Genomic DNA, 26,617 nt, shown 5'->3' with positions numbered 1-26,617 from the left:
TGAAGTTTAAATAATATACTACTAAACAACCAGTGGGCCATTGAATAAGTCAAAGCGGAAATCAAAAATACCTAAACAGAAATAAAAATGGGAATACAATGATCTAAAATCTGTGGGACACAGCAAAAGTAGTTCTAAGAGGGAAGTTTATGGAGACACAAGCCTTACCTCGGGAAACAAGAAAAACCTCAAATAAACAATCTAGCCTTACCCTTAAAGGAACTAGAAAAAGAAGAACAAACAAAACCCAAAATTAGTAGAAGGAAGAAAAAATAAAGATCAGATCGGAAATAATAGAAATAGAGACTAAAAAGATATAGAAAAGAACAATGAAACTAAGAGCTAGTTCTTCAAAAAGATAAAATTGATAAACCTTTAGCAAGACTCACCAAGAAACAAGATAGAAGACACAAATAAAATCAGAATGAAAGAGAAGTTAAAACCAACACCACAGAAATACAAAGTATCGTAAGAGATTACTATGAACAATTATATAACAATCAAATGGACAATTTAGAAGGAACAGATAAATTCCTTGAAATGTATACTCTCCCAAGACTGAATCAGGAAGAAATAGAAAATATGAAGAGACCAATTACCAGTAATAAAATTGGATCAGTAATTTAAAAACTCCCAACAAACAAAAGTCCAAGACCAGATAGCTTCACAGGTAAATTCTATAAAACACTTAAGAAGAATTAACACCTATCCCTATCAAGCTATTCCAAAAAGCTGAAGAGGAAGGAGGATTTCCAAACTTATTCTACAAGGCCAGTGTCAGCCTGCTATCAAAACCAGGTAAAGATACCACAAAAAAGAAAATTATAGGCCAATATCACTGATGAACCAGATGTAAAAAATCCTCAAAAAAATCTTAGCAAACCAAATTCAATAATACATTAAAAGAATCATATACCATGAGTAAGCGATATTTAGTCCAGGAACTCAGGATGGTTCAATATCTTCAAATCAATCAATGTGATACACCACATTAACAAATTGAAGGGTAAAAATCATATGATCATCCTAATAGATGCAGAAAAAGCTTTTGACAAAATTCAACATCCATTTATGACAAAAACTCTCCAGAAAGTGGGTATGAGGGAACATACCTCAATATAATGAAGGCCGTAATGGCAAACCCACAGTGAACATCATACTCAATGGTAAAAAGCTGAAAGCATATCCTCTAAGAGCAGGAACAAGACAAGGATGTCCACTCTCACCACTTTTATTCAATATAGTATTGGAAGTCCTAGCCACATTAGTCAGAGAAGAAAAAGAAATAAAAGGAATACAAATTGGAAAACAAGAAGTAAAACTGTCACTGTTTGCAGATGACATGATACTGTATACAGAAAATCCTAAAAATGACAACAAAGAACTATTAGAATAAATGAATTCAGTAAAGTTGCAGGATACAGAATTAATATTTAGATATTTATTGCATTGCTATACACTAACAACAAATTATCAGAAAGAGAAATTAAGAAAACAATCCCACATATGGATCAATGGAACAGAATAGTGAGCCCAGAAATAAACCTACACACCTAAAGTCAATTAATCTTTGACAAAGGAGGTAAGAATGTACAATGGAAAGAAGACAGTCTCTTCAACAAGTGGTGTTGGGAAAGTTGGACAGCCACATGTAAACCAACGAAGTTAGAACACACCCTCTCAACATACACAAAAAATAAACTCAAAATGGCTTAAAGACTCAAATATAAGACATGATACCATAAAACTCCTTGAAGAGAACATAGGCAAGACATTCCCTAACATAAATCATACCAAACTGTTCTTAAGTCAGTCTGCCAAGGCAATAGAAATAAAAGCAAAAATAAACAAATGGGACCTAATCAAACTTACAAGCTTCTGTACAGCAAAGGAAACCATAAACAAAATGAAAAGATAACCTACAGACTGGGAGAAAATATTTGCAAATGATGCGACCAACAAGGGCTTAATTTCCAAAATATACAAACAGCTCATACAACACAACAACGAAAAAACAAACAACCCAATAAAAAAATGGACAGAAGACCTAAATAGACATTTCTCCAAAGAAGAGAGACAGACGGCCAACAGGCACATGAAAAGATGCTCAACATTGCTGATTATTAGAGAAATGCAAATCAAAACTACAATGAGGTACCACTTCACACAGGTCAGAATGACCATCATTAAAAAGTCTACAAATACAAATAACAAATGCTGGAGAGGGTGTGGAGAAAAAGGAACCCTCCTACACTGTTAATGGGAATGTAAATTGGTGCAGCCACTATGGAAAACAGTATGTAGGTTTCTCAAAAAACTAAAAATAGAGCTGCCATATGATCCAGCAATCCTACTGCCAGGCATATATCTGGACAAAACTCTAATTCAAAAGGCTACATACACCCCTATGTTCATACTAGCACTATTCACAATAGCAAAGACATGGAAACAACTTAATGTCCATTGACAGATGAATACATAAAGAAGATGTCATACATATATACAATGGAATACTTTGCAGCAGTAAAAAAAAGAATGAAATAATGCTATTTGCAGCAATATGGATGGACTTAGAGACTATCATACTAAGTGAAGTAAGTCAGAAAGAGAAAGACAAATACCATAGGATATCACCTATATGTGGAATCTAAAGTATGACACAAATGAACCTATCTACAAAACAGAAACAGACTCACAGACATAGAGAAGAGACTTGTGGTTTCCAAGAGGGAAGGGGAGTAGGGGAGGGGTGGATTGGGAGCTTGGGGTTAGCAGATGCAAACTATTATATATAGAATGAATAAACAACAAGGTCCTACTGCATAGCACAGGGAACTATATTCAATATCCCATGGTAAACTATAAAGGAAACAATATAAAAAAGAATGTAAACATATGTATAATTGAATCACTTTGATGTACAGCAGAAATTAACACAACACTGTAAATCAACTATATGTCAATTAAAAAAAAAGACAACAATCTCATTTACAATTGCATCAAAAAGAATAAAATACCTAGGAATAAATCTAACTAAAGAGGTAAAAGACCTGTGCTCAGAAAACTACAAGACAATGATGAAAGAAATTGAAGATGACACAAATGGAAAGATATACCATGCTCATGGACTGGAAGAATTAATATTATTTAAATGACCATACTGCTCAAGGCAATCTAGAGATTCAGTGCAATCCCTATCAAAATAACAATGGTATTTTTCACAGACTAGAACAAATAATTCTAAAATTTGTATGGAAACACAAAAGACCCTCCTGAATAGCCAAAATAATATTGAGAAAGAACAGAGCTGGAGATACCATGCTGCTCAATTTCAAACTATAATACAAAGTGACAGTAATCAAAACAGTATGGTACTGGCACAAAAATAGACACATAGATCAATGGAGCACAACAGAGAGCCAGAAATGAACCCACACTTATATGGTCAATTAATCTATGACAAAGGAGGCGAGAATATACAGTGGAGAAATGACAGCCTCTTCAATAAATGATGTTGGGAAAACTGGACAGCTGCATGGAAAAGACTCAAAATGGACTAGTTTCTCATACCATATTCAATTTAAATAATCTCAAAATTGATAAAAGACTTAAATGTAAGACCTGAAACCATAAACCCTCTAGAAGAAAACATAGGCAGTACGCTCTTTGACACAGGTCTTAGTAATATTTTTTGGATGTGTCTCCTCAGGCAAGGGAAACAAAAGCAAAAATAAGCAAATCAGACTACAACAAATTAAAAAGCTTTTGCACAGAGAAGGAAACTATCAACAAAGTGAAAAGGCCACCTGCTAAATGGGAAAAGATATTTGCAAATGATATATCTGATAATGGTTAATAACCAAAATATACCAAGAATCATACAACTCAACATCAAAAAACCAAACAACCCGATTTAAAAATGGGCAGAGGACCTGAATAGACATTTTCCAAAGAAGGCATACAGAGGGCCAACAGGCACGTGAAAAGGTGCTCAACATCTCTAACTACCAGGGAAATGCAAATTAAAGCTACAATGAGATACCACCTCCCACCTGTCAGAATGGCTATCACCAAAAAGACAACAAGTAGCAGACGTTGGTGAGGATGTGGAGAAAAGTGAACCCTCATGCACTGGTTGGTAGGAATGGAAATTGGTGCAGCCGCTCTGGAAGATAGTATGAAGATTCTGCAAACAGTTAAAAATAAAACTGCCATACGATCCAGCAATTCCACTTCTGGGTATTTTTCTGGAAAAAAACCCCCCAGAAAACAAAAAACCAAGAATTTGAAAAGATGTCTGCACCCCTATGTTCAATGCAGCATTATGTACAATAACCAAGATACGGAAGCAACCTAAGTGCCCACTGATAGACGAATGGATAAAGAAGATGTGGTTTACATATACAATAGAATACTACTCAGCCATAAAAAATTCAATCTTGCCATTTGCAACAACATGGATGGTTCTTGAGGTTATTATGCCAAGTGAAATAAGCTAGAAAGAGAAATACTGTATGATCTTACTTATATGTGGAATCTAAAAAACAAAACAAACGAACAATATAATACAAAATGGAAACAGGTTCATAGATATAGAGAACAAATGGGTGGTTGCCAGGGGGGTGGGGGGGTTAAATTTTCTAGGTGGTGGGATGTGTTTGATGCTCATGTGAATGTGTGTTAATTTATCTAGTCTTTCGGTTTTTCTGTCTAGCTTTCTTCATTATACTAGTAATTGTGACTTAAAGGTTTCCAACTTTTAGGAGTTTTCTCTGTGACTGAACACAGGATTCATTTTTGCAAATGTTACACTGGATATTTTGAAATTTTCTGAAAAACATAAATTATCAAAATGACTCAAGAAGATGTGAAAAACTTGAATAACCTAATATAAATTAATAATAGAAACTTTATGCCCCAAAGGGTATCAGGACCAAAAAATTTTAAGGGGAAATTTCATCAAATAATTAATGAACAGGTAATTTCTATTGCTTAAGTGGTTCATCAGCATAAAAAAAGTGAAAATATTTTATTTTTAAAATGAGGATATTATAACCCTAACATCAAAAAAGACAAGGGCAGCTGAAAGAAAGAAAGCTACACTCAAAGTTCCTAAATAAAGTGGTGACAAATTGAATATGGCAGTACATTAAACCAAGTGGGGTTTAATCCAAAAGTACAAGGATGGTTCAACATTTTAAAAATCTATTAATGTAATTATTTCATTAATAAATTTAAAGAGAAAAAATATATGATCATCTCAATAGGTACAGATTTGAATAGACATTTCATCAGAGAAGATATATGAATCACTAATAAGTACATGAAAAGATACTCAACATCATTGGTCATTAAAGTAATGCAAATTAAAAATCACAGTGAGATACTACATAACCACTAGAATGGCTATAATTAAAAAGATAGGTAATATAAAGAGTTAGCAAGGATGTGAAGAAACTGGAACTCTCATACATTGCTAGTGCAAAGGAAAAATATTAGAGCCACTTTGGAAAATTGTTTGGCAGTTTCTTACAAAGTATAAACATAAATAATATATGACCCAGCAATTTCACTCCTTGGTAGTTACCCAAGGAAAATGAAACCACACGTCCACAAAAGAAACTTGTACACGAGGGACTTCCCTGGTGGCGCAGTGGTTAAGAATCCGCCTGCCAATGCAGGGGTCATGGGTTCGAGCCCTGGTCCGGGAAAATCCCACATGCCATGGAGCAACTAAGCCCATGCGCCACAACTACTGAGCCTGTTCTCTAGAGCCTGCGAGCCACAACTACTGAGTCTGTGAGCCACAACTACTGAAGCCCACACGCCTAGAGCCCGTGCTCTGCAACAAGAGAAGACAACACAATGAGAAGCCTGCGCACTGCAATGAAGAGAAGCCCCCCCCTCGCCGCAACTAGAGAAAGCCTGTGCACAGCAATGAAGACCCAACATAGCCAAAAATAAATAAAATAAAGTAAATAAATTTTACAAAAAGCTTAAAAAAAAAAAAAACTTGTACACGAATGTCCATAGCAGGATTATTCATAATAGCTCCAAACTGGAAACAATCCACATGCCCATCAGCTAATAAATATATAAACAACATACAACGGACAACTGTTCAGCAATATAAAGAAACAGACTGCAACAGGGATGTACCTCAAAAACATCATGCTATGTGAAAGAAGCCAGGCGTATAAGCCTACATATTGCATGATCCCATTTATATGAAATGTCCAGAAACAGCCAATCTAGTGGTTACCTGGGGTTGGGATGGGAATGAGATTGAGTGCAAACGGGCATGAGGCAACTTTTGGGGGTAGAACTGTTCTAAAACTGGATTGTGGTGATGTTGCACAGCTCTGTGAATGTATGAAAAAAATCACTGAATGGTACATTTTTGTGGTATTTAAATTATACTTCAGGAAAGCTGTTAAAAATCACATTTAGGAAAATGGGCAACTTGGTTTATAAAATATATTTAATCAGTACTCTCTGAAAAACCACTGGATGGCAATGAAATTGGATAAAAAATGGAAAGAAGCAAAACATACTCACGATTTTAGCATGAACTAATAAAACAATAATTAAGTTTGGGTGTATGATTACCTAAGAGACATAAACAGCTATAAGAAGAGCCCAGAGAAATAATGAAAACTATAATCTTTGAAGATAAGAACTATGAGAAATCTGCTAAAACAATTAAAATTATTTGACCTAAGAAAAGGTAGCTTGCTCAGGGCCATTAAGTCATGACGTGAAATTGAACTGCTCAAGTTTTAATCCATACTAGTTGTTCTACTTTTTCATATAGAAAAAGAATCATTTTAAGTCTACTAACTTACCCATATAGATAGGTGTCCCACATGTGGTCTGCAACATGGCTTCACTCCTTCCTTGCTTCTTCACCGCTAAACCAAAATCAGTCACCTAAAATAAGAAACTCATACGGAGTTACCTGTGTTCCAGTCCCAGAATTCACTCATTCTGCAAATAGGACTTTCACCGCATTGTATTGCATTTAATTCAGGGATTCTTGAGGATGGAGGGGCTTTACTTGTATTACTAATAAGGACCTTGCTTCCCCTCTCCACCCACCCCTCCTTTTGAAGAAGAAACTTGGTAAAGAGAAGCTTGGTTTGTCCAATCTTGAGAAAACACCCATGACGTTGATTGTTCATTCCTTCTAATTAAATTCACCAGTTCAACATAGGAAGTTGTTCTTGCAAGAAGGCATTTAACTTTTTTTCAATAAAAAAGTTATCTTTATAAAGTTCTTTCACTGTAAAATACATTCTGGCCTTAGTAAGTTTATCATCTATTTTTCTGATGCTCAAGCTATGTTCCAATTTAAAGTGCTGTTACAAATGCAAATCATTATCCTTGTCAGAACTCAAGGAAACTCCCCCCTTTAATAATTATTTACAAAACATTATCTCTAGTAAATGCTATCTTTTCTTTATTAATATTTCCTTTGTTTTCTAGAGTATATTAATTTAAAAAATTATTACACTATTAAAAACTACGAGAAGCAAATTAACAGGAAAAAAACCACAATATAGCTACAAATACACAGGAGGCCTACTGCTGCAACTGCAGGCTTTCTGCTCAGTTCTAAATCTTCGTCATTAAACATTTGGTTATTAAATATTCAGTACGTGCCCTTGGTCTTGTCTCCCAAGTTGGAACAGCCTTGGGCTGAAAGCAGAAAAACAGGCACATTTATTGATCACACAATCAAAGATAGGCTTTTGGTCCACAGACACTGAATGGAAAGTTTCCAGTACCGCATGGAGTAAGAAAATATTCCTGTCAACAATGTAATATCACTATTTTTCTAAAGAGATTAATAAATTTCTCCAGGAGAGTTCACAACGATCCTACTTGGAGCATTATGATACATATCTTTCTCCACAGAAAATTTATACAGATATCAAATATATAAAAGCTTTCATGATCCAATTCAGTTCTTTGGAGAGCATTTATTCCTTTATGCACCAAATATTAATTGAGCACATACTATGCTTCAGGCACTACTCCAGGTACCAACAGTGAATGAGACACACAGAATTCCTGTTCTCGTAGAGTTTACAGCGGAAATATTTAAGAACATTTACTTTACTTGGGTAAAACAACAATGCTGTTAAACCTATTTAAATGCAACAGAGCAAGTTATTCACAGACAACATTTTATTCCTAAATTAACACATTCATATATTTTGAAAGCAGCCACTTTTAAAGTGCTAAGTAATAAATAATGTATCCTATCATTTATTTGACATTAAGGAACACTTAGTTTGAATAAAGTCTTCAAGAATAAATACTTGGCACATTAATTTTTCTTAGGACATAAATATTAATACCCAACTTATTAAGTTTGGGTATTTTTAAATGAGAAATACAGCCTTTATTTTTAAATGAGAAATACAGACTTTAGCATTAATTTAGTATCAAAGGCACAGCCAAGGTGCACTTTTTCTCTAGATCTGTAACACATTTACATCAAATTACCAGGCATAATTTTGAAATTAATTAGAATTCAGAGCATCTGTTTGTTTGCTATTAACTAATGATTTAGAACTATCAAAATGAATATGTACTTTAGAAAAATTCAATAGCACCGCTTAACTTGTAAAATTATTCTTGTCAGTCACAACCTCTTTTGTGAAATTTTAATTTTTTTAGCACAAGCACTTAGTTTTGGCTGTTTAAAAGCTTTCAAAATGTATCTAAAAAGAGGATGTACTTTGCCACTTCGCTATCAAACTGTTTATAGGCAAATAATTACAACCATTTCTAATATCTTACCTTTATGTTTAAGTTCATTTCATCATTAGCATCAATAAAGCTGCTTTTAACCATTATGTTTTCCAGTTTTAGATCTCTATGTACTATATCTACCAAGAAAATAAACAACAAATCAAATGAAATGGATAATGAAAAAATAGAGAGGACACAAATAGAACAAATAAATATACTTGACCAGTTAACATCCACTGTTGAAAAATTTGAGGAGGGCCAGGTGTAACCCTGCCCTCTTCTATTCCCTGATATTCAGATCCCTTTTCTCCATGTTTCTAACCTTAAGGAGCCATTTTCTTTGGCTCCCTCACCTCTCCCCAATCCCCTGCTGCTCCAACTGGCCGCTCTTCATGACAAGTGGCCTGGTAAGTATGGAAGAGGATCCTGTCCAAGGTTAGGTATTCCCTGGAGGAGGGAGACACGTGTACTTACAAGCCTGGGAAGGTTTCCCATGTCCTTCGCTCTTCAAATAGAGGATGACTTCTTTACTTCTATGCATATGTTATTGCCAGTATAAACATTTAACATACTGCAACCTGGCAACACGTATACAAACTACACTTACTTCAGTATATTTTTCTACAACATCAGTACCACCTTCCTACTCTATACATCAAAATTAAAAACAAAAACCCCTGAGACACAAAATCTCCAGTTGAACATGTCAGAGCTCAGGTAGGACTTTTATGTACATGCAAATACTCTCATGTACCAAATATTTCCTTTGCAAATAACTGATTCAGTTCATATCCATAGCAATCATTTCCCTAAACTTAAAAAGTTATAGGCATAATTTCTGGAAAAATGAAGCTGAATGAGCCCTGGACTGGCAATTATACCTAATTATTTACAGTTCCCTTACACAGTTCCAGCCTGTGTTGGAATTTTAATTGTTTCTATTGTTCTCCTTATCTCTTCTTACATAAATACCACAAAATTTTAATATTAATTTATCTTTTTGTTTTAGTAGTTGGCAGGGCAAGTCTCTCTGCTGCCTCCGCTGTTCTTCTTTTTCATTGTTTGCTTTACTAGTCTCACCCATTTCAAAATAATTTTATCAAGTTCCATGAAAAACCCTGTTAAGATTTAGTTTGAAATTATACTGAATTTACAGCTTAATGTGGGAGAATCGACATTAGCATAATATTAAGCCTTTGGTTTCCTGCCCTTGCAAAAATTGTTGCCCTCTGCCTGGAAAGCCCTCCCTTTTTCGTCTGAGTTTGTATTCCTCAGCTCAGGTTTTGCTTCCTCTGTGAATTCTTCCCTGACTTTCCAAATCAAATGAGGCGCTTAATATACCTATGCTCCTTGCACTTTATATGGCTTTCAGAAATTATCATGTTGCATTACAGTTTGTTTTCTGTACTCCATCACCCATCTGCCTCTCAATTTCCTTGAGGGGCAGGTGCCTTGTCTTTTAACTTCTGTAACTCTAGAACTAACCACAATGCTGTAGGTGCTCAAGAAATATCTGCTGAATGAACCCCTGGGTTCCAGTACCGGCTCTGCCACACCTAACCATGTCACTTCACCTCTCTGGAACAAAGCTTTTTCTCATCTATAAAATGAGAAGTTTCTAAAGTCACATGTAAGCCAAACTAACACTGAAGAAAAAAAAGCAGAAGCACGAGGAAAAACAGTAGCAATAACACCAAAGAACAGTAAAGCAATTAGAAGAATTAGAATAATATTTAAATGTGGATTTTAAAGTAGTGAAACGATTCCCATATGGTACTATACTGGGGGATATGTATCTTTATACATTTGTCAAAATCCATAGAATTTTGGATTCTATGGATCCAAACTATGGATTTTGGGTGATAATGATGTGTCAGTGTAGGTTCATCAATTGTAGTAAATGTACCACTCTGATGGGGGATGCTAATAACGGGGCAGGATGTGCATGCATGGGCAGAGGTATCTGGGACTCTCTGTAACTTCTCCATTTTGCTGTGAACCTAAAACTGCTCTAATAATTAATCTAAAAAATTTTAAATGCCTAGAATATATAGACTTTTAACATTATTAATATATGTGTTTTTAGAAATTTCACTTTTATTATTGATTTTCTATGTTTGATTTGATAATATTAGCTTCTTTTCAAACTGTTCTGTAGAAACATTCATAATTTCATCTTGTCTGTGTACAATGTAATTGCATACCTGCCTTGCTTCTAATTAAAATATATCTATAAAGTTAAAAAGGAAAAATTTTTTTAATTTTTAAAAGAATATCTTCCATATTAGTAGGCATTATTTCTGTGACTATGAACCCTGAATACAATTGCCCTTAAACAAAAGTGGTGTCTGCACTCATGGAGTCAGTGAGCTGGATCCTCTTCTTACCCTTATTGTGAAGATAGGCTATAGCTGAGGCGAGACTTCGAATGATCCACCTGGTCTCATTCTCTGAGAAATGACCTTTCCTATTCAGAATTCCTCTGAGTTCTCCATCCTCACAAAGCTCCATCACAAGGTACATTTTCTGACATTATAAATTTAAAAAGAGAGACAGAGAGCACAAATTATTTAGCTGAGGATCTTTAAAATGTTATATATGGTATACGTATAGCAGAAATATGGTTACAATCGATCTTTTCATTCAAAACTATTTGTTATCTATCATGTACAAGATACTATGCAGGATACTAGAGGAAAAAGGAAGCATAAGACACATAGTCTTTACCTTCAAGGAGTTCAGAGTTTCGCTATAATCACAATACCATGGGGTAATGGCTAACAGAAGAGGAATGTCCGAAATGTGATGAGGTTACAGAGGAGGGGAGCCTTTGCCTAAAGAATGCTCACTGAAGAGGCAACATACAGGCACGTCTGGATGACTGAATAGGGATTTATGGGTAGAGAATATGGGCAAGAACAGGCATAGCACATGGCATTTGCAGACTCCAAAGCTCAAAACAGCACTGGTGGGACTTCCCTGGCGGTCCAGTGGTTAAGACTCTGCCCTTCCACTGCAGGGGGCGCCGGTTCTATCCCTGGTCGGGAACTAAGATCCCGCATGCCAGCGCTGCAAGACTAGAAAAAAAGAAAGAAAGAAAGAAAGAAAGAAAGAAAGAAAGAAAGAAACCAGTGCTGGCAGTTAAAGAATAACAAGTATCTCAGTGTTAATAGCACTGGGAGTTTGGTAAGTCAGAGAAGACTGAGATGGTGAGGGGTGAGGCCAGAAAGAACACGTTGGTGTCAGGCTGTAAGGAGTCTTGGATGTCACACAAAGGAGCTGGGATTTTTTCTTTTTTCCCATATGCAATAAGGAGCCACTGAAGATTTTTTTTTTTTTTTTTTTTTGCGGTACGCGGGCCTCTCACTGCTATGGCCTCTCCCGTTGTGGAGCACAGGCTCCGGACGCGCAGGCTCAGCGGCCATGGCTCACGGGCCTAGCTGCTCTGCGGCATGTGGGATCTTCCCGGACCGGGGCATGAACCCTCGTCCCCTGCATCGGCAGGCGGACTCTCAACCACTGTGCCACCAGGGAAGCCCGCCACTGTAGATTTTAAGCTGATGTCTGGAGTGGGGGGAAAGGTATGTGCTACTATCAATTCTGCATTTCTAAATGAACACTCTAACAGTAATGAGGAGCAGAGTTCAACAAACTTTTTTCTGTAAAGGCCAGATCCAGGTAGTAAACATTTTTGGCTTTGAGGAACATACACAATCTCTTGCAACCACTCAACTCTGCTGTTACAGCATAAAAGCATCCATAAACGAAACTTTATTTATGGACTTTGAAATTTAGCTTAATATAATTTTAACATGTCATGAAATTTTACTCTTTTACGTTTTCTCCAACCATTTAAAAATGTATAAAACCTGGCTTATGGGCCATAAAAGAACAGGCCACATGCCACTGGCTCACATGCTGCGTAAGCTGACCTCTGATTATAAGAGGGTAGATGTGAGGCACAGAATGGAGAAAAGAAGGAAGAAGAAAAAGATGTGAAAATACCTGGAGGGAGAAATAGTGGGACTTAGTGACTAATTGGGTATAAATCGTAAAAAGCCACAAATGAAACGCCTCTTCCATATTTCCTGTTTCTGTGCATAGATATTAAGATCACCTTAGGTATTCCGATAGCCAAGTCATCTATTAAGTCAAAAAGATTCACAGTCAACTAAAATGCGTGTCTTTTTCATACCTATGCTATTCAGACACAGACTACCCTCCATGTCTCCATTCTATCCTATACCACATTTTCACCGCTGTTTTTAAGATTCTGGAATCTGATCCTATTCTATTACCACTACTAGTGCAACTTCTGTGTTCAGTCAGCAAGCACGAATACAGGAGGACAAGGCTAACAACCTTTCTTCCTATAGTCAAAATTCTGACTCACTCAAACTCAAGATGTTTAGAATTTCAAAAGTAACTACAGAATGCTGCAAAGTCTAACACGTAAACAAGCTTTTGAACTAGGCCGTAGTTTTTCCACTGACAACACTGTAGGATCATGAAATGAAATGGTAAGTGAACTATTTGGAAGGCAAAGTTATATTAGCAGTGCTTACAGTATAAATTGATGTCATTTTAAAATATGCACATTGATAAAAGTTATATCAACAGAAGTTTTTTACAACTCTTTATACAATTATTAAAAGTAATTGTGTAGAACATTTGGACTCACAAGAAACCATACATAGTCAAACTGCATGATCAGCATTACTATCTTAGCCTAACCCTTCAGGTAGCAATTTCCATTCATCCTTAAGATAGCTTCAACGGAAGGTCTAGGCATTTGTGTGAGTTGGGAAGATGGGGAGTCAGATGTGACCTGTGTGAATCAAGGGCAAACAATACATGAAAAAGACAATCACAGATGATGGTTTCTTTGGCCTTCAAATTATCCTAGATTTGGACTCCCACTTGATGAAGTAACAGATCAGACTTACCCTCCCTCCTGAAACAACTTAAGAAATGGACAAAATACATAAAATAACAATTTTCAGACATTAGACATCAGACAGCATAGGGCAGTGATCCCTGAGAGAGGGGAAACCTACGAGGCCAGCCCCGTGATTATCCTAGCTTACTGTCTGGAGAGTTTCCAAGCCACAGAGAAGGGAAAAGGAATCCAAACAGAGCCCAGCAGTCTACATGAACTGAGGAGATGGTGCTGGGAGTCCCTGAAGGCCAAGACAACTGAAGTTCACAGAGAAGATTACCAAAGAGGAGAAATCTATGGAGAGAAGGCTCCATAGATTTGCAGACAGCCCCCCCTCGACTCTTCAGCGAAGTACCAACTAGCACATATGTATGAGGAAACTACCCAAAGTTGGGAGAAGAACCATGTGAAAAGGTCAGAAGAAACAATCACTGGCGCTTACACATGGCCAGGAAGGGTCTGTATTCCCATTAGCCAGAGTGGAAAATCTCATTATTCATGGGGTAGAATACTCAAAAGGGTCTTCCCTCATTAGTCTGGAAAAATTAGCCCTAGACCAAAGGCTGCTCTGGTGCCACCTAACAAAGCTTAAAGCAAGCTTGAAAAGTATCAAACTATTTCCGATAACTTAACTATGTCCCAGAATAAAGCTCAAAAATAGTTGTAAGAGTATAAAAAATAGCCAGCACTCAATCAACAATTAACAGGCATCTAAAGAAGCAGGCATATAACGAAGGGGAAAAAATCAATCAATTAAAACTGACATAGAAATGGCACATATGATAGAATTAAGAGAAAAGGACATTAAAGGTTATTGTAACTATATTTAAGGAGGAGGAAATAGTGAGCACGTTAAGTAGAAACATGGAAGATAGAAAAATGATCCAAAGCAAATTTCCATTGGAAGGGATAAACAGCGCATATGATGTTACAGAAAAAGAGATTACTGAATCTGAAGAGATCACAACAGAAACTCTGCGAAACTAAACAGGGAGAGAAAAAAGATTGGAAAAAAATGAATAGAGCATCAGTGAGCTTTGTACAATGTCAGGCAATCTCATGTGTACTTGAGGTCCTAAAAGTAGGAGAAGGCAGAAAAAATATTTGAAGAAATAATGGCCAAGATGTTCCTTAATTTGATGAAAACCATAAGCTCACAGATTCAAGAAGTTCCATGAACCCCAAGCCAGGATACATGAAGACAACTATACCAAGGCACAACATAATGAAATTGGTTAAAGCTGATGATAAAGAGCAAAACTATTCTAAGCAGATTTGAGGATAAAATAAGTCACAGCTCTAAAACTGAAAAGGTAGAGAAGCCTTCTGGCACCACTGCCATATACTGCTCCCATAAAAGGTAACTGTGGTAGCTAACATTTATCAAGCACTTCTAATGAATCAAGCATAACGCATAACGCAAGTTGACTATTGCTGCCTTAGAGACTGTCAAAGGAAACAAAGAACAATAGCTAACAGTCGATGAGATGTATGCTTTATATTCGCTTTCCCGTTTAATCCTTCAACAACCAAATGAGTTTGATACTATCATTAAACCAATCTTACAGATGAGGAAACTTAAGTATAGAGAGGTTGAGTAACTTGTCCATGGTCTCAGAGCTAATAAGTGTTGGAGCCAGGATTATACTGCACAGGCAATCTGATCCCAGAGTCCACGTGCGTAACCACTGTATCATACTGCCCCCGAGCAGAGAAATACCCAAGCCCACGTGCATAAACAACTTGAAGGCAGAATGGCAATAACCCAGGCTTCAGAACAACTCTAAATGGAAATTAGAAGCATTGAAAGACAAGAATGAAAACATCTAGGAAAGAAGGAAGATTAAACATATTAGTTTAAGACACAGATGACAAAATATCTTCTACATAGTGCCAAATATGCCCATACCAACTCTACTATGAAGCTAGACTTGCAAAATTATGACAATATTCCAAGAGACTCTAATGGAGAACCAAGGCAAAGCAAAAAGAAAGACACTTCTGAGGAAGCTCTGGTCACAAATGGGTTATATCTGAGGTTGTTTCAATTTTAAACATTTGTTTTCAACATGCCACCAGAAATTTCACTAAAAACGTCAATCTAATCATCAGACACCTAACTATAAAATCAACAATAAAAAGTCCTCCAGAATGCTCTCATCAATCTCCAGTGACAGACTCATGCCAAGGACATGAGCCACTGTGTCCCAAAAGGATTACTTCCCAAGGGAATGATGTTCATTTTGTAATAACAACAATTTTCAAAATGCAGCACCTGACAAAGCTTTACCTTAGGCGTCTCAAATACTTGTTCTAGATGTATAATGTGTTTGTGTTTCACACTTTTTAGGATGGTCACTTCCCGTTCAAGCAACTTCACAGCAGAGCTTCCAGCCTTCAATGATGAGGAAACATAGATTTCACATATGAATTTCATTACTGCATACCTCAATATAAAAGTTAAAGTTATTTAATATTTTTCCTACATTTTCTTTAGAAGTTCCTTTTTCAAAAGATAACATGCAACTTACCTATGTGTTAAGATTAAAGTATGCCCCATCTTATCCTTTGTCCAATTTTAAGAGATATATAATTTGGCCTCAAACCACGTTTCTTGGACTGTTTCTATAAATTAGCTACAACATGGTCTCTGTCATGTCACAAAATTATTGCAATTTTTAATAGCCTTTTTGGAATTTCCTTCAAAATCGTATTGATCCTTTGATGTTAGCGTAATAAAAACAAAATCTACTTTCCCGGGACATCAATTAGAAAACGGATATAAAGCATCTGTCTCATTAAATGTTAGAATTGTTAAAATAAAATGTTTTTGTTTTATTGTTGTTTTGTTTTGATTATATTTATATACATATCAAAAGAAACAACAGGCAGTGAGATTCTACACTTAGCCCTGCATTATATTACTTCCTAGTCCCCCAGCCTCAAAAATTTGAGAGAGAGAGAAAGAGGAGAGAGAGCACGCTCGATCAAGATGGAGATGGAGATTTTGCCTTCAGACCAACCTAACTCCAATTTATCTCCTTACATGTAACCCTTAACCACACCTGACCAGGCCTTCATTCAGGGTGTAAGTAACTGTCTACAATGTCATCTAAGAAATTTCAGAAGGGCTTTCTCCACCCTAACCACCACTACCACCAACCCAGTCATCACCCCTCTTGATATCTAAATTACCATCATTATTCAAGGATAAACATTGTCCTCATTCACATGAAAATATCCCTGAAAGGGATAATAAAGTTCTTATTCCTCCCTCCTTACCCCTAACCCCTGCCCCCACCAAGTTTGGGAGAGACATAATAGTTCCTGAAGGACTGGAAAGGGATTGATCATAAGGCAAATTTTACCTAGTTAAAATTGTTCCTAGTGTCATCCCTGCTTCCAATTACCTTTACCCTTCAACCATTACCATCTCAGGAGGGATAGGAAACTGCCCACCCTCTGTGCCTCACCCATGGAGGATGAAAGTCACAGTTTAAGGTTATCCTAGAGGGTCAAGAGAAATAGTGATTGTGAGGAGTGAATTCCTATACAGACTAGATATGGAGAGTTATAACAATATCCATCTCAATCCTCTTCCTACCTCCCTCCACAAATGATTTGACCTGTATATAATGCAGTAAGATACTGTCCAATTCATATACTGACTATATAACTTTATTTTACTTAGTGTCCTGAAAGCTCTCAGCATCAATAGGTATGTGCAAGATTATGAATTCCTAAAGTTGCAAGCAGGCATCCTGACTATATAACCCTAAAACCTAACCCCTAACCCAATCTGGGATAGGAGCAAAGCAAAGGATATAACATCCCATTTATTTATTTTTTAAATAAATGTATTTATTTAATTTATTTATTTTTGGCTGGGTTGGGTCTTCATTGCTGTGCGCAGGCTTCCTCTAGTAGTGGCGAGCGGGGGCTACTCTTTGTTGTGGTACGTGGGCTTCTCATTGCGGTGGCTTCTCTTGTTGTGGAGCACGGGCTCTAGGCATGTGGGCTTCAGTAGTTGCGGCACGTGGGCTCAGTGGTCGTGGCTCACGGGCTCTAGAGCACAGGCTCCGTAGTTGTGGCGCACGGGCTTAGTTGCTCTGTGGCATGTGGGATCTTCCCGGACCAGGGATAGAACCCGTGTCCCCTGCATTGGCAGGCGGATTCTCAACCACTGTGCCACCAGGGAAGCCCCGACAGTTCATTTAGTTAATTCTAAAGATTTCTAGAAGGGCTCTGGATCTCCCTTTATTTTTTTATTTTTTTGGATCTCCCTTTATTAAGATTTAATGTTACCGTATTAAACTTTAGGGGGAAATGGTATATAATTTCCTATGGCTTGTTTTAAAGAATACATAAAACCTACTATTTCCTTTTGTAAGTGTAATATTTATCATCGCAAATCCAAGGGGAAAACACCTAATGTTGTCTTTTGTTTTTCCTCGGGCATAGAAAGTGTTTTAAAGTTGATGAAACGATCAGATATAAAGCTTGAGGACTTAGATTCTCCCTTAAAAAGAAGCCCAGTTGTTCTTCACTCCAATGAAACCTAGTGAGACATACAGTGATTACAAGTAAACAGTACAGAAGAGAGTTGGGGGAAAAGTGGTTCAAACTGAAAGAGTAGGTAGGATGAATAAACAGAGTTAGCTACCAATGAGGAAATAGGGAATCAAAGGAAAGGCAAAGATAGGGACAAAGTATATCAGAACCACATCGGGAGAGACTACCGGGACCCATTTCTCACTAAGACATCGCTAGCCCACAGCCCTCCATCTACACATACTGATGATCAGCCCTCACCTTCAGCTCACTCTGGTAAACTTTACCTATATTTGGTTATGCTGGTTATGTTAGGTAATCCTTTCATTTACTTTTTAGTACCTGTCTACTTGAGTTTAAGAACTGGTCCCGTCCCAGAAGGCTAGAGAAATATCCACATTTCTCCAGGGGAACAGCCTAGGCCCTGGCCCTCAGGGTCAGCTGTGTTAGTGTGAAAAACTGTACTGCCTACCCCACCCTGCACTGGCACTGTGCTCTCAGTAGGACGCTGCCGATATGCCTTACCTTTTCTTTGCTCACTCTTTTAATTGCCCACTTAGTTTCTGTCTCCTTGTCAATAGCTTCAATGACCATTCCAAAGCTCCCTTTTCCCAGTATTCTTCCAAAGGTATAGATTTCCTGGATAAAAAACATGAGTTCCTTTGTCTCTCTCTGCCATTCATCAGGATTACAAATAAACATATAATACTGACAGATATCCACCCAAGGGAAGAGTGATTCTGCTCCAGGGTAAAATCAAACAGAAGACACCCCATATTTGCTTCAATATTAATAAACACATCTTAATTAAACAAAAATAAGTTTTGATGAATTTTATTAAATATCCTTTAGAGGAAAACCATAAAAATCCTTACAAAGAAATGTAAAAAACTTCAAAAGCATAAAAAATGAACCTCTTATAAACTACAATATTAATGAAATGTCTTCATAAGAAAAAGGAGGAATGGAACATTCATACATGCAAATATATATGTGTGTGTATAAGATACATTCAACCAAAAAATTATCACCAAACTCTGAGAGCTACACTATAAAATCAGCACATATTAACCACTGAACAACTGCTCTCCTGTTTACCAAGTAACCCTTTTTCTTTATCTTCACTGTTTCTATTAAAAAAATCACTTTAGTTGTTTTATTTCCTTTTGTTTTAGGAAAAGGAATATATGACCAAAATATTAATATAAATCAGCACTGTAAAAAAAAAATGAAAACCTTCCACAGTAACACTATCCAGACCAAGGATCCTTCTGCTTATCGTTTTACTCCTGCTTACAAAGACAGAATGCGTGGTCTTGCAACCAGCATTCCTCTTCATGTCGTAAAATAACAAGCAGGTAACTCATTTACACTTTCATTTCTTGTGAATTTGGTTGGAGGGAGTCAGTCTCCTTGATCTCAATCAACTCCAGGGCAGTAGCAAGAGTTTCTCGACCCATGATGCACAGGGACTAGAACAGGAGAGAACACCTGAGCTAATGCTGCTCGGGGAAGCCCCTGTTGGGTTAGCCAGCCAAAGCCTGCCTTAGAGATGCCACGTTCCCTCTGCGTGACTACTTTCATCTTCACCATGCAACAGGTAAGTTACTGCTAGACTTCATGTTTTCTACTGCTTACATTCCTTTCTTACTTTTGTAAAAGAAGATCCGTATCCAACTAATTACTTACCTCCTTATGAAGGGCTTCTCTGCCTAACTCTGCACCATGGTAATTGTTTGTTTGACTTCCTTCAACATGTATGCATTGGTCCTCAAACACTATTATTACTCTCTTGCTTACAAACACTTTGGCTCATTTTTTTCCTTCCAAGATGGTCTAGAAACACCTTATGAAGAAGCTGTTTCTTTTGTATCCTTTAAAAAGCCTGCCTGAAACCTTGTAGGCAAAATATTCATGCTTAGTGCATGGGAGGAAAAGGGAGAAGGAAGAAGGGAAGGGAGGGGAGAGAAGGGGAAGGGAGGAAGAAAGGAAAGAAGGAAACGGAAAGAAAAAAGAGACAGAGGGAGGGAAGGGGAGAGACAGAAAGGAAAAGAAAGAAGAGAAGAGAAGAGAAGAAAAGGAAAAGAAAAGAAAAATGTTCAGCTTCAACATGTTAGATTTTCCTTGGATATTTCCTTGTGATACATAGTGTGGGGGCTACAAAGATGAATAAAACATAATTACTGTTTTCTCATAATTTGTAGTCTACTCAAAAGACAAGATTATTACTTAAGTCATAAAATCTTAAGTTAAAAAAAAAATACAAAATGACACTGGGGCCAGAGACCAGAGCTAAAATACTGGGAGAATAAGGGAAAACGTTATGAAAGACATGGCTTCTGAGATAGGCATGTGAGGGAACAAAGGCAAAAAAAAAATAACTGAGAATATTTTTCTCTAATCCAATCACAGCAAGGAAGGCATTTCAAAGGAACAGCAGTGCAAATGTGGAATGAATGAGTGAGCTGATAAATGAACTGAATCAATAAATCAATCTAGTCAGCAAGCCAGCCAGTCAGGAACCTTCTATACATATGCATATTTGAGAGAAGTGAGAGACTGGGTACATGGAGTTGAACCCTGGAGAAGGAGCTCCAGATCTGAGGTCTTGAATGTTGTGAATGGTGACCCCCACTCAGGCAGGGCACATCCTGTCCAGGCGATTGTCCTCAGGACACTGCCTTCTGATGACTTATAATTACTTTGGCTTTTCCCTCTTCCCATTACCACTTGATAGTGAGAATTAAAGTCAAAAAACTAAGATGATTAAAATAAGACAAAACATTTTATTATATGTACCTGCAACTCCCAACTATACACTATGTAAAATGAGTTAAATCTCCACTTAAACCTTTTATTCCCACAGAACAAAATAATCTCAATAATCCCTAACCACTTCCCCAACTTTTCTTGTTCTTTAAAAATTAACCTCTCATTTCATCTCTAGACATATAGAACCACAATTTGGACACAGTATTTTAATACTGTTTATAGGATTTTTAAAATGAAGAATGGGTAGAAAAATAGTCCAACTGCCCAACTAGTTGTTTATAAATTAATCTTCTTCTTCAACTAACTGCTTTGGCATCATTACATAGTGATGACAGTAAGGAGAAAATGACTTCTTGTTTGTAATAATTTTAAGAGGATGCTATTACAATGGTAACGTAGATCTCTTTTTATTGACATATAAGAAGTCCATGATATAGTATAGAGTGTGAAAGCATGCATGATATGATCCCATTACGAAAAATCTGTATATGTGGAGGTGCTTACATTGATGTCTGGAAAGTTGTTCATCTAAATATTAAGAATAGTTATCATTAGGTAGTAGAACTTTGGATGACTGTAGCTTCCTTTTTTATACTCTTCTGAAATGTTTGATATCTTTAAAATGAGCCTGTCTATTTAATAGGGGAAGAGAAACTTCCACTATACCATTTAATGTTATTTCTTAAAAATATGTGTATATTTGAAATATTTTACAATTTAAACCAGGAAAAAAACAAAAACAAAAAATAGGGTAAGACTTATACATGCCTAGAAAAATGAAGTAAAGACAATAAATGTTAAAATTGGTTATGTCTGGCTCATGATTTTTATCTTCTTCACTTTTCTATCTATATTTTCCTAATTTTTCAAAACACATACATTTTGCTTTTATAAAAGCTCTTATGGTTAAATTTAAAACTCAGTAAATTTGTGGATTTTTTTAAAATTCAGGTCTTTTGTTTACAGGGGAAGATTTAAACTTTTCAGGTCAGAAGTTCTCAGAAAGTTTTTCTGATCTCTTCAAGTAAATTGCCAAATATTTCTTAAAGTAATTTTTTAAAGTTATTTAACATTAACACAATTTTCTTCTTGTTGTTCTTGTTGCAGTTCCTTTAATCTGGTGTTAAAGGAACACATTTTAATTTCTAAAATGGTACTAATATTTAAGTCATATTTGTATATAAGAATTAGAATCCTGGGAAGAATAATATTGGTATTCACTCAGTCACAGGCTGGAAAAATATGGAGGGGTCCATGAGGGAAATTCTAGCCTCACTACTGGTCATCAAAGAAGTGAACAGCCAAACCATCTAAGTCACCTGGTCTCTGTCTGCATCCTGAATAGGTCTATACAAAGACTCCACAACTGCCCTCAGCAACAGGCAAGACCTGGAGACCAAAATGTTCTCATTTTGTCTAATAAAAATGCTCTCCACTTTAATTATTAAAGTCCATTTGCACCTCTATGAACAGAAAAAATAATTAATCTGCATTTTCTTTAGTAAAGACTTTGACATACTTAAAAATGGTAAGTTTCCTCTTTCCTTTCCTTAGAGACTTACTTTTAAATCATTTTTGCCATTAACACTGACTTAGAAGAAACTGGAAAATTTCTAGTAGCTTCAGTTTGCTCTCTATATACCTGAATAGCAGCTCCATTGTCCATCCTTATGTGAGGAACTTTTCCTTCTGTAAAGTTGCCTCGACCCCACTGTTGTTGAGATGATTTTCTCTCTACACTTGAGGTTTCTGAGGGCTTGGACCAAAAAGAAATTTTAATATTAACTTTCAGATATAATAATCTGACAAATCTTTAATGTGTGTCATGATATTTATTGTGTACAAGACAGTTTACTGTTTTTTTCAAATTCTAAGCCCTATATAATTCATTCACTCATTAGGCTAAAAGAGGCCTTAAGAAGTTATTCAATCTAATCTCCTCTATCCAGGCAAGTCTACATGATGACTTGCATAGAAGATAAATCAGGACTTAAAATCTTTAACACCACAAAAGAAAGCAACTTCACAGCTTTCTCAATCACCCTTGTTTCAAGACATAACAGTCATCTCAAATAGGTTATACACAAAAAATTACTGGCCAGACATTCACGAAATATGCTTTGAATGAAGATAACACAGCAATAATTCACTCAGAGACACCTATATGGAAAAAACTATACCATAATACAAATCAGAAATAACAGTTTAGGGTGAAAATGTGAAAAGGGTACAAACTTGAGGGCTGAGAACCTAACTTTTCTTAAACTTACTGCTCTCTGTCTCCAAAGTTGTGCTATATCAATGACAATCTTCCATAGTGCCTCTCCTCTATAAAGGCGAATATACCAAAACCTGTCCAACTGGGTAGTCATAGATTGTAACCAATGCAAGTCAATTTTGTAAGGTATACTTGATATTCCATCTAGATAACCAGGAACTGTCTTAAGTAATAACCACCCTATATTTAACCACAACCATAAATCTCATTCTGCATCAGTTGAAGAAAATGCCCCAAAATTCAGATTGAATTCAATTTGAAAACCAATTCATTTCCATATAAACCATTTTTTAAAAAAGAAGCTGGAATAACATTCTGAATTATTCATAATCCTGAGAAATCATTAATTTGGGCAGTCGTTGGAAAGAGCATAAAAGAAATTACCAACCAACTTTTCTCACCTCTTACGTAAGAAAGAAATGTTACTTTAATAGTTAAGAAGGCAATGAATTGGCTGACAAGGGTCCATGGGATATGGATGAATCTAGGGATGGGATCAGGGAATGGGACATCCACTTGTGTTGAATCTTCAATATTTACCAAATCTTTTCCAGAGGTACTATCTTTGCTGGCTTGTCTTTCTTTTTTTCTCTCTGGTGAAACTGTAAATTCTGAACTACCAGTGCTCGATGTCTGTGACATTTCCACCACTGACATTGGAGAAAGCTTTGTTTTACAAGAACATACACAAAGCACATTTCTCTGAGAAGCAGATGAACAGTTGGGGCATTTTGTGGATTTTTTACCACAGCTGCTATCAGCCATTTGCCTAACTCTTCAACAAAAGCAACTTGAAAGAAAGATGTTTCCAGTGTTTGAGGAAAACAACCAGACCAAAAGGATAAGGTAAGCTGATGACGAAAACTGTAACTTCCAAGTGGTGAGGTCCTTAGGTTAATCATGCACTAGAGTTACAGTCACACATGAGAGCTGCAGGTAGAAAAGAAATCACCATTTAGAAAATTCTTTCTTATCCAATCACCCTCCTAGAAATCAAAGAAAAACTAGCAACTAGCACCAAAAGCATCCTGCCTATACATGAAAGTTAATATTTACAACAAAATTAGAACATATTTCTAAAAACCAATACATTCTCATCTTCCAAAATTGAATTCTTGAACTCCAGACATTTTATTTACTTAAGAGTCGAAAGAATCACCCTCTGTACAGAATCATAAAACTTAAAAAAGCATGGTCTAAGGAAATTTGGTGGGTTGATATCAATTTTTTTTAATGAAGTAGAATAGAATAGATATATATGAGAGTATTTTGCATAGATCCTTGGTAAGTTTTGTGAAACTTAAAAAAAATTATAGATATGAATGTACAGAATGTGTGTGTGTGCGTGTGTGTACACTTGGTCACAGTTTAAAATGTATTTCTTAGTGTGGGTTGTGGTAAAAAGAAAAAAGACTTAAAAATACTGATATAAAACGTACACTACTGTGGCTTCAGAAGTTAATAAGCCTTAGTCCACTTATTATCAGAGCAAAGCCATATCACACACTTTACAAAGGAGTAGATAATTTGATTTTATAAAACTATCTAATTCTAAAAGTTCAAAGGCAATATTAGAAGTATCCTCATTTTTATTCTCAAACAGAAAAATAGGAACGAGTGGGTACTATTTTCCCCTGAGTGAAGAACAGGTACGCCCATCATTCTACCTAACTAGAGTTACTGCAGCTGTATGGTGGCAAGTCAGAGAGATGTGAGCTGAGGAAGGAGGGGGATGTGTTCTGCAGCACATGAAAGAGAATACTTTGAGACACTTCCAGAAGGAACTGGGAGTACATCGTTATGGTTTTGTGCCATCCTACTTCAGGTATTACTTAAAAGTGTATTTTGAAGTCATAGATTGATAAGGCTGGGGTATATGGACTATACCTTTGTTCTTTGTACTGGAATAAACTTGACCAGAATAGGAGTTAGATATCTTTATTTCATTAAAGAAATATATTTCCAGTTTTAATTGTCTAAGACTGATTTTCTAATCAGAAACAAGGGCTAACGTTGATCAAATCTTTATCTATTGCGATTACCATATTTTTTCTTATTAGATCTTTTGATATGCTGTATTGAATTAAAAGCTTTCCTAATATTAAAGCATTCTTACATTTACAGTATGAACCCTACATGATCATGATGGATGATTCTTTCAATGTGCTGAAAAGTTGAAATGTTTGTATCTTGACTTTTCACAGTTATATTCATAAGTTAAACTGGTCTATAATTTTCCTTTTCACTCATCTTTGTCAGGTTTTGATACAAGATCCTGGCAGCTTTATAAAATAAATTGGGTATCTTTCCATCTCGCAATGCTTTGTAACAATCTGTATAGCATGGGAATCTACAGGAAAATCTCCCAAGCCCTTAGGATTTTATGAAAGATACTGCTAGTAGTTTATCCAATGTTTATTCCCCCATTCTTCCTTATTAACAGAATCCTCATTTTTGTCTGGGACAGCAGTATGCTAATTAAAATCCTCCATTTCCTAGCATCTCTTGCAGCTTGCAGATGGCCATGTGACTTTTGACCATGAACCTTACAGAATGAAAGCAAAGTTGTACTTAAAAGAAAACTTTATTAAAAACAGAAAAAAAAACTTTATTAAAAATATCAAAAAATAGTTATCTTTTTCTCTCAATTTCTCACTAAGTCATATAATCACTGTATCACTGACATTGACACAGATTGCTGAGTACTTTTTTTTATACTGTCCATTTTATTATTTTTTAACATCTTTATTGGAGTATAATTGCTTCACAATGTTGTGCTACTTTCCACTGCACAACTAAGTGAATCAGCCATATGTATGCATATATCCCCATATTCCCTCCCCCTTGCGTCTCCCTCCCACCCTCCCTATCCCACCCCTCCAGGTGGCCACAAAGCACCAAGCTGATACCCCTGTGCAATGCAGCTGCTTCCCACTAGATATCTATTTTACATTTGGTAGTGTATATATGTCAATGCTACTTTCTCACTTCGTCCCAACTTAAACTTCCCCTTCGCCATGTCCTCAAGTCCATTCTCTACATCAGCATCTTTATCCCTGGCCTGCGCCCCTGGGTTCATCAGAACTTTTTTTTTCTGATTCCATATATATGTGTTAGCATATGGTATTTGTTTTTCTCTTTCTGACTTACTTCACTCTGTATGACAGACTCTACGTCCATCCACCTCACTACAAATAACTCAATTTTGTTTATTTTTATGGCTGAATAATATTCCATTGTATATATGTGCCCCATCTTCTTCATCCATTCATCTGTTGATGGACACTTAAGTTGCTTCCACGTCCTGGTTATTGTAA

General features: G+C 36.3%; 1 protein-coding gene across 2 annotated transcripts in view; it reads right to left on the bottom strand.

The window, feature by feature from the left end:
* The window catches only part of STK33 (serine/threonine kinase 33), an 89,752-nt gene extending 63,815 nt beyond the window's left edge, over positions 1 to 25,937 (bottom strand). Inside the window, exons 1-7 of one of the 2 annotated variants that reach the window (XM_027115462.1) lie at positions 23,841 to 25,937; positions 22,665 to 22,778; positions 18,776 to 18,889; positions 15,990 to 16,094; positions 11,148 to 11,286; positions 8,809 to 8,897; positions 6,846 to 6,930 (exon numbers count right to left, since the gene is read on the bottom strand). In XM_027115462.1, the coding sequence (XP_026971263.1) occupies positions 6,846 to 6,930; positions 8,809 to 8,897; positions 11,148 to 11,286; positions 15,990 to 16,094; positions 18,776 to 18,889; positions 22,665 to 22,778; positions 23,841 to 24,065 (871 nt within the window). In that variant the 5' untranslated portion in view covers positions 24,066 to 25,937. Of the gene's footprint in view, positions 1 to 6,845; positions 6,931 to 8,808; positions 8,898 to 11,147; positions 11,287 to 15,989; positions 16,095 to 18,775; positions 18,890 to 22,664 lie in introns of both variants that reach the window. The other variant, XM_027115463.1, reaches the window with a different exon arrangement.
* Positions 25,938 to 26,617: the final 680 nt, after the last annotated feature.

Source organism: Aethalodelphis obliquidens, unplaced genomic scaffold (genome assembly GCF_003676395.1).
Source record: "Aethalodelphis obliquidens isolate GAN/ISIS:26980383/991018 unplaced genomic scaffold, ASM367639v1 scaffold14, whole genome shotgun sequence".
NCBI lineage: Eukaryota > Metazoa > Chordata > Mammalia > Artiodactyla > Delphinidae > Aethalodelphis > Aethalodelphis obliquidens.
This window is presented reverse-complemented; position numbering and strand designations above follow the sequence as displayed.